Source organism: Cyclopterus lumpus, chromosome 17, assembly GCF_009769545.1.
Source record: "Cyclopterus lumpus isolate fCycLum1 chromosome 17, fCycLum1.pri, whole genome shotgun sequence".
NCBI classification, from domain to species: domain Eukaryota; kingdom Metazoa; phylum Chordata; class Actinopteri; order Perciformes; family Cyclopteridae; genus Cyclopterus; species Cyclopterus lumpus.
In genome coordinates this window covers 14,038,165-14,053,250 of record NC_046982.1, presented here as the reverse complement: position 1 = coordinate 14,053,250, position 15,086 = coordinate 14,038,165, and the positions used below count along the sequence as shown (strand labels likewise).

General features: G+C 42.7%; 1 protein-coding gene across 1 annotated transcript in view; it reads right to left on the bottom strand.

Moving 5' to 3' along the window:
• LOC117746189 (band 4.1-like protein 3) overlaps nucleotides 1-15,086 on the bottom strand; it is a 36,948-nt gene that overhangs the window by 2,732 nt on the left and 19,130 nt on the right. Inside the window, exons 9-24 of the mRNA XM_034555146.1 lie at nucleotides 14,760-14,912; nucleotides 14,108-14,205; nucleotides 13,346-13,521; nucleotides 12,381-12,586; nucleotides 11,349-11,933; nucleotides 9,972-10,025; nucleotides 8,732-8,767; nucleotides 7,357-7,542; nucleotides 6,755-6,814; nucleotides 5,526-6,221; nucleotides 4,742-4,774; nucleotides 4,428-4,505; nucleotides 2,782-2,865; nucleotides 2,060-2,158; nucleotides 1,535-1,615; nucleotides 1,046-1,161 (exon numbers count right to left, since the gene is read on the bottom strand). Coding sequence (XP_034411037.1) covers nucleotides 1,051-1,161; nucleotides 1,535-1,615; nucleotides 2,060-2,158; nucleotides 2,782-2,865; nucleotides 4,428-4,505; nucleotides 4,742-4,774; nucleotides 5,526-6,221; nucleotides 6,755-6,814; nucleotides 7,357-7,542; nucleotides 8,732-8,767; nucleotides 9,972-10,025; nucleotides 11,349-11,933; nucleotides 12,381-12,586; nucleotides 13,346-13,521; nucleotides 14,108-14,205; nucleotides 14,760-14,912 — 2,736 coding nt within the window. The 3' untranslated portion in view covers nucleotides 1,046-1,050. The remainder of the gene's footprint in view (nucleotides 1-1,045; nucleotides 1,162-1,534; nucleotides 1,616-2,059; nucleotides 2,159-2,781; nucleotides 2,866-4,427; nucleotides 4,506-4,741; nucleotides 4,775-5,525; nucleotides 6,222-6,754; nucleotides 6,815-7,356; nucleotides 7,543-8,731; nucleotides 8,768-9,971; nucleotides 10,026-11,348; nucleotides 11,934-12,380; nucleotides 12,587-13,345; nucleotides 13,522-14,107; nucleotides 14,206-14,759; nucleotides 14,913-15,086) is intronic.

Genomic DNA, 15,086 nt, shown 5'->3' with positions numbered 1-15,086 from the left:
CAGTTAGAGGATAGGATTTGTCTTGTAAGAACAGAGTTGAAAATAGACCGATAGCAGATCTGTGTTCACTCAAGATCAGATTTCAGTCAATATGGGTTCCTTTGCAGACACAGACTGAGCGCTCTGAGAAGCAGAAGCCGGTTCAGCCGGTATTTAAAATCGCTCATCACTGCCGCGGCCCTTTGTGAGGCTGCACAATATATATATATATATATATATATATATATACATACACACACATATATATATATATATACACATATATATATATATATATATATATATATATATATATATATATATATATATATATATATATACAGTCGCTCATTCTCTTCTCTCCCTCCCTCATCTTTTAAATATATAATATAGTGTGTGTGTATACACACACACACACACACACACACACACACACACACACACACACACACACACACACACACACACACACACACACACACACACACACACACACACACACACACACACACACACACACACACACACACACACACACACACACACACACACACACACACACACACACACACACACACACACACACACACACACACACACACACACACACACACACACACACACACACACACATAGATATTTAAAAGATGAGGGAGGGAGGGAGAGAAGAGAATGAGCGACTGATAGAAAGAGGTCTGTGTTACATGTTCAGTACACACATCAGCTCTAACAATGGAATTGTGTTTCTTTCCAGCAGGGGGAGTGTTACAGTCAAATTACAAGAGCTCACATGAGACAGCCAGGAGCATTGCTGTACAGGGGTTTTAAGCCTCGTCATTACGAGTTGAGACTATAATATCCGGTGTGTGCGCGCGCACGATGCATTAGCCGTAAGTGCTACAGAAGCCGGGCTGTCTGTACCAGTGAGAAAAAGTGCTGATGGGAAAAGCAGCATGCCCAAGAATGGAGACCAGCTTGGAAAAAAAAAAACAGTCCGACCAAATCAAAACCAGACCAGACTAAAACGGACAGGGCCGGGACCAGGACTGGGACCTTGTTGTCTTACCTGGGTCAGTCCTCCCCCTCCTCTGGTGTGATCTCTGTCTCTTTATGTACCACTACTTTGGTCACTGACATGTCAGGATGCTGTTCTTTAGCCTCCTTTATGGCCTGAGCCAGAGCCTACATACGGGAGTGTAGTGCCAGAAGAGATCACCAGGGGGAGACAGAAAGTGGAGAAGGCAGGGAGGGAGCAGGGATGTTTCATTGTGAGTCAATATGAGCCAACAGGGAAGCCACTTTTAGTCACATTTGTCATACTTCCAGTATTTGTTAAACTCACATCACAAGTTAATGCTTTGTGCAAAATAACACATGCTAAGCCCGTCTATATCATGTGGCTATGCTCGCTAAGTACAAGATAAGGTCCTGAGGGGTCACTTGCATTTTACTTGTTCATGTTCTTTGCTCAAATCCATGTAATGATTTAACAAGCAAAGAAAAATAACGAGGATAGAGGATAATAAATGAGAATCAGTATGAAAATCTTAGAGACCTGATCGTGGTCGATGTCTGTGTCTCCTGTGATGACAATCCTTTTCTCAATTCTTGTCTCTGATATTCCTCCTTTAACCGTCTGCCCAACAGAGAGCAGAAAGACGACTTAAAATTCAATGCACACACAAAAACATACGGCAACAACCATCTTAAAGCGTGATCAAACACAGTGTTTAGGTTTTATCCTGCTATATACTTATTTATTTGAAAGTAACCTTTTTTTTTTTAACCTTATGTTTAAATCCTTGAATGGGGCCAGACGACCAGAATGTTGTGTGAATGTAAAAACAAATAACATCCTTTCTGGTCGTGCACAAGTCAATTACAAAACAAATAGATTGATACATATTAAAAAGGGGTGACATTTTTGTAACAAAACTCCACAAGTCTCAAAACTACAAAGATACGCACACTTCCTCTCCTCACTCTCAAGAAAGGCTCAAGCAGACATGCACAGAGGCTGCAGTCCTGCCTGAAGCTTCAAGTGTTATGAGAACGAAAGGGACAATAGGTGAACTCTCACCTTTGTGATGTGTGTGGTTGTCGTGGTGCTGGTGGTTTCCGAGGTGATTGTCTGAGCACTCAGCAACACCCCAGGGTCTACGTCACCATTAGTGTCCACCTGTTGACAAGCTAACCACTCAGTACTAGATAAAGTGAAACTACCCCACGATAACAGACTTAATGGGTTCCTATGAAATATTATTCAACAGTAATTTGTGGTAAAGCTGCATTAACTGATTTTTTGGCCACTTGTGGAGAGAGAAAATAGACAGTGTTTTATTTCTAGCCACCCGCGGAATCCAATAGTCACTGTTTCCTTTGAGTATTCTTCTTTTTAGCTGTTAAAAGCTGCACTGTGTTCACCAGCAAGTCACTCACGTGTGCTGTAATATAAGAAATATGAATTAATACTTTAAAGTGTCCATCTTTCATTCTCACTGCTCTCAGTGTTGTTAACGGCTACAGGAGGCAGCAATTTTCAGAAAAAAAAAAAATCCCACATTACACTTCCAGCCACAGAAGAACCGGTTGAACACAGTGAAGCATTTAGCCAGAGGATTCCTCCAGGAGGAACTCTAAATAAATACTAATAAAGCTCAGAATCTGCTGTGTGAAATTATTTTTAAGGGCAGATTTCTTAAAGAAAAAAAGATTACAGACACCATTCTTTAAGCCTAACCATCTGTCATGTTATTCAAAATAGTGCAAGATGTAAAATGGAGGTAATGTCATCTTTTGTACCTCTGCAGACTCATAGGTGATAGTCTTTGTCTCTGTGTGGACGACAGGCACCTCTTTGGTTCCCACCTCGACGACGTCAATACCCTAATGGACAAAAAGATAAAAAGGGCACAAATAAATGCATGCAGAAGGAGTACAGAAGTACCAGCTAAATAAAAAGTGCTCCAATTCAATTAACTGTCACGTCGAAAACTAATTTCGGTAAGTGTTCCCTGTTAACTTTGTTCTTAGAAAAGCTCCACCCTGTTGTACACAAAATCAAATTAACACAAATAAATGTTGCATGCTAATAACTAAGCCAAAGGCCGTCATTGAAGAGCTTAAATCTAAACGAGCATGCAGTCATGCATTAGAGTCCCGGATCCAGTGAAGCGGTGGATGCAAATCACAAGGTTTCAATCAAGTGTGTGCACCACGTCTTATTAAAAAGGTCCCCTGATCTGCTCCGCAGCAAACTGTGAAGTTAAGACGCATTTCCATGCTTTGGGTCAAGTCTCGCCCTTGATTATTAGTGGCAGATTGTGTTGGCAGGAGGGGAGGGTGGAGGTGAGGTTGCAGGGCGGCTGAGGCCACCGGAGCTGATGCAGGGTTACCTCCGACTGAGACACGGCTGGAGGCGGTTGGCTGAGCCGGCCGTCTGAGGGAAAGGGTTCAGTCAGAGTCACTTTGTGTGGGCTGGACTTCTGCTCTTGTTCCTCTTTTTCACTTTTTTCTTCAGCTTGGACTTTTTCTTCTTCCTTCACTTCCTCCGATACCATATCTTCCAAAACCTTTACGTTCAGTTTCAAATTCAGCTCTTCCTCATCAGGCTCCCCCTCCAGTTCTTCCTTCTTTCCATCTGCTTCTTCGTCCTCTGCTGTCTCCACTTCATCTTCTGAGCTGTCTATCTGTGCATGGTAGTATTTCTCTTTTTCAAAGGGCAATGATTTCAAGATGTCTGGAAAGCTCTTCTGACTTTCAACCCCTGCTGGGGAACATTTGTCTGTCTCTTTGTCCACCTCCTCAATACCATTTTCTAACTCGGAGGGAAACACTTGTTTCTCGAAATACTGCACGTGGTTGGAGAACTGGACTCTCTTACCGTCAACGTCTGTGCGCTCTCTCTCCCCTGTGTTTTTTAAATGTAATAATTCCTCTTCCAAAGCCTCTAAACAACTCTCTGCAGCTTCCTCTTCATTGTGTTCCTTGTTTGTTAGAGGCAGCTTCTCTTCCTTTTCAGAATATCTGATGTATGTAGGAGCAACAGTGAATCTGAAACTACAATTTTCCTGTTTTGACATAAAAGCCTCCCCCTCCTCACCTGTATCCTCTCCCTCATCCATCACTTCCTCATGTATTTTTTCTGCTGCTGAGGTCAGCAATGCAGACAGAATCTCCTCCACCTCTGAATGTGTTGCTACTGGCTGCATTTCTTCTCTAAGCTCTACAGATGCACAATGTTGAAGTGGCTCTGAAAACGGTGCAGTGCCTGGAACACCAGATAAAGCTGGTGGGTCTCCTGAACTGATGCCACTAATATCTTCTGGTAACACATCTACATTATCTCGCTCCCCCTCTGCAGGCTCTGCTGACATTAATCGGACTGTGAGCTCCGCTGTAGTGTGCACTGGCTCAGCCTTTGCAGCCTCTGTGGACGGGATATTCACCGTAGGCCCTGTCGACTCGGCCGGTGCCGCTTCCGTCTCCGTGGCAACCACCATCTTCTCCTCTGGTTCAGCGGATCCCTGTGAATGATAATCGTACCATTAGAGGATGTTTCTGCTTCACCATTACACAAATAAAGTACACTCAGCACAATGCTGTTTCACATCACACCTGATAGAGGAAAATGGTTGTGATGGTTATACATTCGCAATATAATTACATTCAATAGGCATTAATATATAAAGACATTTTAGGTTTCAGTCACAGTTACAGTGTTGTATTTTGAAATCTGTGAGGACCAGAGGGGAGTGGTCACCTTTTCAGAGGAGGAAACCCATCCCAGCGTAGACTGATATGACAGAAGGATGGACGGACACAAGAACAGAGAGAAAGGAAAAGAGAGGAAAGTCAAAAGTCAGTGAACACCAGACAAAGAGTGAAAGGAGGGAGGGTGGATAAATGAAAGGACTGAAAAGTAAATATTGTATGGAATACCATGGTGGAGCAAATCCTAAAACCTCAAATTAAAATCAGATCGCTGGCTCCACCACCAGCAAATTTCACCTAATCTGCTTTTGAAAAACAGTTACTGAAGAAAAGTGAAATCTTTTTTCAGGTAGACCCATACAATTTCTTTTCCTGACTCGTTCTGGAGGCAGAAGGGGATTTTGGAGGATGAAGTTGGGAAAGCTGCAGCTGTGGCACTGAGCCAGGGCTATTAAGTCACTGCTTTCAGGGAACTGATAACAGACCTGAAAGAAAGGAATGGCGCAGCAGAGCAAAACGGTAGAAAACAAACAGGAGCCAGACATCTCTTTCCTTATCAGCCGTGGGAGCCAGCTGCTAAGGCAAGGCTACCACTAAAAAACAAACCGTTGTATCAAAAGTGAAGCAGCGGGCTTGAATGCAACAGAAACCGACGCTTTGGGACATGTGAGCGTAAACGCTGGGTGTTAAGGGGCCGTTAGCCATGCAGAGCGCTTGGTTACACTGTTAGACTGGTTTGGCTGCTGAAGAAAAGGCAATGGGGTAGGCTGAGGGTGGAGATATGGAGGGAAGCAGCCAAAACAGAGCAGTTGCTTTTAGTTTTCATACAGTACCACTGCTAAGGATGTAGTTGAGGATTCAGAAACTGTAATTGGAGACAGGCTGGACTTTGACTGCTCTGTTTGGACCTCTTCGAAGGTGAAGATTTCTTCTTCCTGCTGCAGGGCGTCAGAAGCTTTTGTCTGTTTCACTTCCTTTGTTGACTCACTGATGACCTCGGACTTCACCACTTCAGATATCCAGGATGCCATGGCCTTTTTAGACGAGTCAGTACCTTTAATCTGAGTCATGGCATCAGTTTTTATCTCCATCTTCGGACTCTGCGTCTTGACTGCAGTGGTTTTGGCTTCGACAACAACAGAAGTGTCTTCACTGATAGATTCTTTCTCTTTAGAGGTAGACAGCATTTCGTTCTCCTCAGCTTTGGCCTCTTCAGGGATAACAGGCTCCTCTTCTTCACCTGCACCACTCGTCTCTTCGCCCTCTGTGTCTACTTTATCATCAGCCTCCTTCAAGATAATGAGCGTCCCTTTCTTGTCACTGATAGCCTGGAACACTTCCTGTCTGACAGCCCCGGGGCTGACCTTCATCTCGGCCCTCTCCGACACCTCGTCCACCTCCCTGAGGGTCCCGTCCATGAAGACATCATCGTCCATAGTGGTTGACAGGCTAATCCCGTGAGGCCCAGAGGAGGTGGCCAAATCTGTTGCGATACTATCGACCACATATTTCACCAGATATCCTGCCGCCTGGGGAGACACTTGGCTTATTGAAAATGGATCGATCAAGTTAATAGACAAAAGGGCATCACAAAGCCAAGACGACCACAATAAGCTCAAGAGACTATTGACATAGAAATGACACATACAAAGGCTGAGCTCCATAAATACTAAGACAGAGATGCACTGTTTGGATCTAGTTTTTAAACCTAGTTTCTCTCCACATATGTGGCTCTAACAGAGCCATGAAAGGGACGTTTTCTGTTTTCTGTCTTATTGTTTTCTGTAATGATACTTTTTTTTTATTGTTGTCACCCCTCTGACAAAATTAATTTCCTCTTTTGGATAATATTGATATTCTTATGTTTGGGCTTTTCAAGCTTCAATTAAAATGTCAGCAATAGAAAAAAGAGCAGATAAGGAAAACAAAGTGGAGAAATTGTACATGTGAAGTAGTACAAGGCAAAATACTGTGCCAGTGTCTAGATGTGTCTGGAGCGACATAGAAACAAAGGGAAAAACACAAAACACCCCCACAAAAAAAAACAGAGTAAGCAGTTTACCTCAGTGGCTTCACGTTCCTCCTCTTTTGGCTCTTCTCCTGCAGGCTGCTCATCTTTAGTCTAAAGAAGCAAACAAATAAACAAATGAATGAAAAGGTCACAGAGATCGAGACAAACAAGGACACGTTGAAACGGACACGATCCAGAACCCAAAGCGGTTCCAGTGAATCTGCTACTTTTCATTTCAGTCACATTGATGCCAGTGATTAGTCCTCAGACTTTAGAGCCGCTCATTTGTCCATTCATATAATGTAACACAAGAAAAGAAAAAGGATGAAACTGCTAACTCCAGCAATTAATGTCAATGAACAGTCGTATTACTGATTGATGACGGCACCATCCACTACAGAGACAAATTAATAAGTTTATTATCAGCTGCTGTCGAGATATAAGGTGATAGTGGCGAAGAATATAATAAAAAGAATAGGCACTCGAGCTAATTGTCATATGAATGCACTGCACCAGACTTTTTATGATTATTTAATTTACCGCACTATGACGCAAACACTGATTGACGTCTTTGTTTATGCAAAAATCTCCTGGATGATGTCATCCTTCACACACACATGCCGTCATTCAGTCTGCTGAGGACTGCAGCTTACATCCTGCAGCTCCAGTGGCTCTATCATTGGTGCTTCTTCTGCTCTGGGCGAGCGCGCAGGGGACGAGGAGAGTCTCTTCTCCCATTCCGTCAGGCCTGCCGCGCTCTCGCCCGTCTCTAGGAAGGAGCGCTTCAGTTCGCTGATGTTGGTCTGGTGTTTGACCATCTCTTCCGGAGGCGAGGTCTCCTACAGTAGCCGGTCAACCATGATACAAGGAGGTGAGGCCAGGAGCAGCGCGGAGGGAATGACGGCCATGCTTTATGTACGCAACGGTAGCTCGCATATCCAATGAATTACCCCAACTAAATAAAAAACTTTGGGAACCCTTAAATGCAGTTCTGAAAAAGTCTGGAATCAACCAATGCAGACTTAAATGAACTGCATTATAAGCTTCATTGTATATTGTTCGCTGCAGGCTACCACAAACAGCAACACAATGGCAAAATGTCCACTCACATTGCAGCTGTAACTAAGAGTAGCAGCTTGTACATACATGCTAAAAGGAGCATTTAGGACAAGCTTAATTCAATGAAAATAAAGGATATTCATGCAGTGATTCACATATTGAGTTTTACAGGTTTAGTTAAGCACAGCACTCCCAAATCTGATTAGAAGTTAACACATCCACAAAAACTGACTTAATTCAGTTTTATTTGTGTTGCTTTATCCCTTACAAAAATGTATTTGGATGCTCACAGCAAATAAATATGTTAGATAAAATTGTAACAAGAACTCCAGAAAACAGAATGTAATACTGGCAGAGTTACTGGTACGTTAGACGTATTTGTTATCAGTTACTCTTCTTACAAAAAGCACCTGCATGCATATTTCGTTCATGCATTGTTTTCTTACCAACCTCTAGCATCAGATTACTATGCTTGATAAAAACGTTTTCTCCTTTTACTCGCCTTATGAAACTATACTGTAAAGACAAAAGAGGGGAGATGAATTGTAGTTAAAGGTGCTGTGTTAAATTTAGACTCCTGTTGGGAGATATTAGGAGCTTTGTCTACTACAATATAACTGTAAATGACCCGATGGCTTTAGTCAACTCACTATAAAAAAAATCGGACTCTTGGTTGCAGCAACAGGAAAAGAAACACGACTCAACCATTTACAAAGAGTAGCACTTGAAAATGAGCTGGAATGATGTATTTAGAAGCAGCGACAGTTTTGCAGCTGAAGTCTGTGTAGTGAATTTAGGCGAGAGTGAATGTCAGTCTGGTGTGCGGCCTTGAAAGTGAGCATGTAAACAGAAGCGGTGGCAGGCAAGCCGAGGTGGAGAGACAGCACAAAGTGACAACGCGGCTCAGTGCATCTAACGGCGGTGGTGGAGCGATGCACTGAGCAGGGCCATGAAGCGAGCCCAGTGTACCTGAGTCCGCATCTCAGAGTCGTCATCCGCGTCCGACTGACGGCAAGCAAAGAGGGGAGGACAGAGAGCGTGAGACAAGGAGGTAAAGGGTCATTAAAACAAGAAGAAACGCATCGGGGTGAATCAGGTGATGGGAAAGGGAACGTGAGCAAAAAGGAGCAGCAAGCAGAAACATACGAGAGGGTTAAGATGGCGGGTGAATTAAAAATGTAAATATGTGAGCCTTCACTAAACTCCTCCCCCAAACAGCATTTGTCCAATCATAGCCGTAGCAACCACAACTAGGCCTGGCAGGCCTGTTTAGCTTCAATTTTCCCTCTCAGGTTGAGGTGGTGTGCAGAGTTCAAATAAAAGCCAAAAGCAGAAATGTAAGGAATAGATTAGACAATGCGTTTCTTTGCTGCAACCGCTAGCATGTGCAGCTAATTAGCTTACTACCAGTTGAGGAGCAGTAACAAACTATATTAGGTTGTGAGACGACAATCCACAAAAAACAACCGTGCACAAATTTTTTTCTTCTTTTTACTGTGTGGATGCCAGTCTTCGTTGCTATCAGAGTTTAAGGAAATGTTATTTGGGAAAGTTTACTGCAACCAAACTCGTGATAGTGTTGGGTTTGTAAAAACCTCCTCAGTCTATAAACCTTTACCGTAACCTTTTAAAGTGAAAACAAACTGTTTAATAATACAAACAAGTATGTAAGATAAGTGGCTAAACAGGTTAGCTGATGTTACAATTAAATTAGTCTGATCCAAGTGTTTTCCTTTTAATACTTATAATAATTATCAGTATGCTGATTTGCTGGGACATGCAGCTTTAGGCACAGCAATATGAATAATAATAATATATATATATATAAATATATAATAATAGTAACATAATACTAAAAGACTAAGCATCTCAGAAGATTCTCACAAGAAAACTGAAGCTTGAACGTTGTAGCAATGTTCAGTAAGGGAGCGATGTCTAGCTTTTGAGCCAAAGTGAAAGGGTCGTCATACTGTAAGGTCGTCGGTGGAAAAGACATAATGATATACACAGAAAATGTGTGAATACATAAAAAAAAAAAAATGAACAAGAACTAAATGGGCATAACAAGATGCAATGCATGTGTTGCATGCAGAACTTCACAAACACAAATTCTACTAAATGTTTCAATGGGCATGACATCGATGATTCAGCATTCCTTTATTTCCCTTTTTCATGCCTTTAATATGAAGTCTTTCCCTGATGTACAAACCTCTGTGGCGGTCATCTCTCCATCATAGGCAAAGTCGGTTTGTTCGCTGTCAGTCTGCTTTCGCGAAACAGACCAAAACCGTTCCGAGTGGCAAGCAAGAAAACAACAAGAACCCAACTTGTAAAACCCTTGAAAATGCATTCATCGTCAGAGATTTTTTCATAACCACAAATGGAACCAATAGAAATGCACTTCTTGTTTCTGTAAACTACACATTATCAGACAACACTGCAGATAAGGTTGGGGAAAGAAAAACAGAAGTAAAAAAGCAAATGAAAAGTAAGCAAGCAAAACAGACTCAGAGGAAGGTAAAACCCTCGGTCAGTCACTTTGACGTTTAAGTGTAACATTAAATTTGCTCTGGATTTGGACATGCCTGAATCCTGGTAAAAATATGTGCGTGAAACATTTGCTGTGTGCTGATAGTAAAAAATTGATATGACGAACAGCACCCTGACTTTCAGGCCCTCCTCCCTCCTCTCCATGCATGTTGACACTAGGGGTGATCTGGATGCATTCAATCACAGTCTCTCTGCAACACAGCATGGTTTACAGTACATCTGTGATTCAAAAGGGTGTTTGTTGCTTGCGGGGGAATAAATATCTTCCAGTCTACAGTCAGCTGCCTTTAGCCCTTTTCAGCTGTTTAAATTTAAATCATTCATTCTACTTTGTGCTGCTTTGCTTGACTCAGACAGCAATGCAGAGAGACTGAGTGCATCGTGCTTCCATGCAGCAGCAGTTGATTTTGTAGCAGTCACTTTCTACACTGTGATACCATGAATGTGGATGATAACACTGAAATGGGTTAGGGACAAAGCTATGCTTTAGAATATGATATTTGAATTAATGAAGATGGAGTTTTTCAAATTATCATTATTAATAATGAACACGCACAGTCTAATATATAAATATTTACACAATTAACTGTTTTACACTGTGCATGACAGTTATTTCATGGTGATTTGTTAGTGATGCTTAATAAAGCTTATGGATACATGTTGTTAATGTCTAAAGAAGATGACAACATTTAGGCTGATGCGAGTAAAAAGTCTCCAATATTTGTGTGTAACCAGCTCGTTAAGGTGAAATTAAATGCCAGCCAATCAAATATGAAAATGGTGGGACTTGCAGGTTCATCTCTGTGTGATGCCGATGAGGACGTAGTCTACAGGATGAGAGTGTGACCGGGCAGAGATGAGGTTCTGAAAGTAGGAGAACTGACAGACACTGGGACAGACAGTCTCCAGGTCGGCTCTGAACTGGTGAAACAGCAGAGCGGGATACAGGACAGGATAATAGGGGTTAACTGTTGTAATGAACTATCAATCTAAGCCAGAGGCAGGTACTGCAACATACAGACGTACGCACACACACCTCCTCTTCCTCTGAACTGTCATGGTCATGGTAGCCCTGGGCTATGGAAGCGGTCAGGGAGGCTGCCTTGGGCTCCAGGTAGCAGAGGCACAGCGCCAGGGGGAAAGAGAGGGTGAGGGCGTAAGGGACGGAGAAGGAGGTGGATAGCAGGAAGAAGAAAATGAAGAGGAAGCAGGGGATGAGGGACGGTGACTTAATAGGCAGGAAGTTCTGCGCGCACATAGGGAGGAAGCGCATCTCTGACATATCGGGAAAGGAGATGTAGCCGTCCTCATCCAGCAAGGTGGACATGTCGGGCAGGTGCAGGGAGAAGGAGAAGAGTGTGCCGCCGCGGCTCTTGCCCTGCTCCAGCCTCTGCTTGCGGGCCGAGAGTAGCAGCACCTGCTCATCCAGCAGGGCGGCCTTGCGGTCGGCGTGGGCTTGCCGGCGGCGGCACCCAGCGGTGCTCTTGGCTGGACTGACAGACGAGGCCCGTTTACGCATGTTCTCCCTGCGCCTTCGCCGCACTTTAGGTGATGAAACAGGAGATGAGGGGAGTGAGAGCTCAGAGCGGAGGGGGTCGGTTGTGTACACATGGGAGGAGCACTGATGGAGGGATATGTCAACGAAGAGTGTATAAATGGAGATGTGCGAAGGGGAAGGGGGCGAATACGCATGAGCAGACACACACAAGTATAGTGTGGGGTCAAAGGAAGGACAAGAAAAGAAAAGCTAATTAGTAAAGCGCACACAAGATGAGAAGAAGCACTTAGGCCTTGTCTGCTGCAGTGGGTTAAGCTGAAAGCAACTGGGAAATTCTCATCAGCCTTTAAAACGTCTAATAATAAAAGAAAACGTTAAAAGATCAAAATCGCAGCAGCTTCTAAGAAACATATTCTGTTTCTTTGACAACCTGATAGCATATTTGCATACATTCACTCATCATCACTTTCTTTGAACCAAATACAAAAGACAATTTAAGCCTCTAGAAAGTTCCTTTGTCCAAATTAAATGCAGCTCTACCTGTACTGAACCGATAAGAAGGCAGTTTACCTTTGTGTCATGTCTGAGCGGTGTTGTGGCAGTCGGTTCCTGCGTCTCAACAGCATCCATCCGAGCGTCCTCCTGCTGCGCCTTCTCTTCCTCTGCCTTCTTCTCCGTCGTTACCGTGGTGATGATGTCTCCCTTGGTGATGATTTTGGTTGCCCCATCAGCAGCACTGTCCTTCATGAGAGTCTCATGGTTCTCCATAATGGGTGCTGGAGGACAGGAAGACAAAGCTGGATGTGATGGACTGGAACCAGAGATGTTTAGATACATAATGATAATAATGCCAGGGAAAAGTGTGAGCAGTGGAATAAAGGGTTTGATTTGCTCCTGCACATTGTTATCAAATACCCATTGTGGCTTATGCTGCCATTCACACCAAAAGCTTTACTCGCGTGAGTTTACTCGCTGGACTATTTGTGGTGTATTTGCTTCATTCGCGCTAGACCCGCCAGGTAGGGGGCGTGACTTATCTCTGTGGAAACAGTTATAATTTCCACCTTCCGCTTTTTACTTGTTGTGGAAATCCAACAAACGTCGGAATATCAAACTCTCTCGTGTTTGGGTTCATAACATCATCTGTAGGCTCACACAGCTCGGTTGAAAAATGTCAACTTTTTTCTATTTGCATCATTTGCATCCATTCGCGTCTGTGCATTGGAATCTACTCGCGCAAAAAAATGTAGACGCTTTTTGGTGTGAACGTAACATTACTGCATTGCATAAATGTCCCAGACATGTTATCTTTGCAGGCTTTCAGGTGCAAAGCACATTTTTCTTCAATTTCATAGAAATAAAAAGAGGATCAAAAAATTCAAAATTCAAAAACAGAAAGTAACAGCATCTTTCAGTGACAAAATATTTCAGAAAAGACACAAACAATCACAACTGATATAAGGAACAAATAAAAATAGCGTCTACAAATTTCCACTTTAGTCAGATATTTATCAAAACGCTCAACTGCTCCTCACCTCCATCTAAGCTGAGGGACATGTTGTAGCGTTTGCTGGAAGAGCGCTCGAAGAGCGGCGCAGGTCTGATGATCATGGAGCTGGCCCTGCGGGTCTGAGCCTGCGTTCTGCCGCTGTAGCGAAACTTGGAGCCGAGGCTCAGGAACTTCTTCGGTAGAGACTCGGGGGATATGAGCCTGTCAGAAGTTACCAACATTAACATTAATAAAAACAGAAATGACACAGTTCAAGCTATGCACTGTAACACATTGGTACTCCTACTCATTTGAATGAACTCCAGAGGGCCCTCGGACTTGGCTCGCTACTCAAAAGAACCCAAGAGACTAATTTTTGCTTAAAGCAGCACAAATCAACTTCACATGCTGTCCAAATGACAACAAATACCAACACACTGAGCAGTGCTTCTATTGCACGACAAACACATCCTCCCAGATGATTATTAGTAAACTTATGTTTACAGGAGTAAAGACTGTGACCAATCTGTAACAAAGCATGTCAAAGACCCGGGAAAACAAAGTAGCTTTTGTTGGCGGGTCCAACTCTGGAAGAAATAGCATATTTTTGTCCTTAAGGGAAATGCTTTTGAATCATTAATTACTGCCAGTGGAAATAAACCTGATACCAGAACAGGACAAACAAATGACATATCAGTTATGAGATACAATGAGATTGTTCTGACAATATAAAACACTTTATATTAAGCTACATGCAGCAGCTTCAAAAGCTCTTTGCTATCACAGTGGAAGGTCCTCTGTTTCTTACCTGAAGAAGGTGTGGTGCTCGACACAGACCTTCCACAGCCTTTTGGCAGCGCGATGATTTGGAAGCTTGAAACCAATTGTGCTTTCAAACTGCTCAAACTGTAATAGGAATAAAACACTGTGGTGAGATTCACTACATACTACATTGATGCATGTGTCAATGTCTACATGTTAACATGTTGTTTACATATGTAAAAAAGTAACTGCTTATATAAATAGAGAGCCAGTGTCCCAGTACTTTTGCTACAGATCTTAAAACCTCCCCTTTTCATATATATATATCCAAAATTCATATATACTACATTAAAACAGCTCTGCAACATCGACATAGCAAATCTAAAACAGTTTATATAAAATATGCAGCATCACAGTATTTCCTTTATAAAATATCAGTCAAGTGTGTTTATGTTGGATCCAGAAAGACAGAAATGTCAAAAATTCAGAAGCAAATTTCAATCAACAGCAGCACTTTAGAGGTTTGGTGCACCTGTAACAGTCTGCTGAAATAGAGGATAAGGATTAGCTCAAACAAAGAATCAGAGGTGGATCAGGCTGTACCACAGATACCTATTGAATGAATGCCTATATTATCCCCCAGCTCCGGTCATATACTACATGGAACAGTTATTTTCAATGCTTGTTTTTGTTCTCACCTCGCCGGGCCGGATTTTGATGTAAAAGTTGTTCCTCTTGTAGGAGATCTTTAGGATTTTGGGCCAAGCGAACCGGTTAATTCGCAACCTGTCTCTGTAGATGAGCAGGCCACTTGAACAAACTCCCAACATGATCTCCACTCCCTCAGAGTCCTGAAACAACACACACACAACAAGAAATGGCAAAAAAAAAATTCCTTCACAATGTGACAATTTGGTAACAAAGGATTCCTGGAAATCTCAAAGAAGAACATTGTTCTTCGTTTTAAGCTTAAACTTAAGCTTCCATTAACTCTACAGTATGTACAAGAGGTCCAGGAGCCAGTG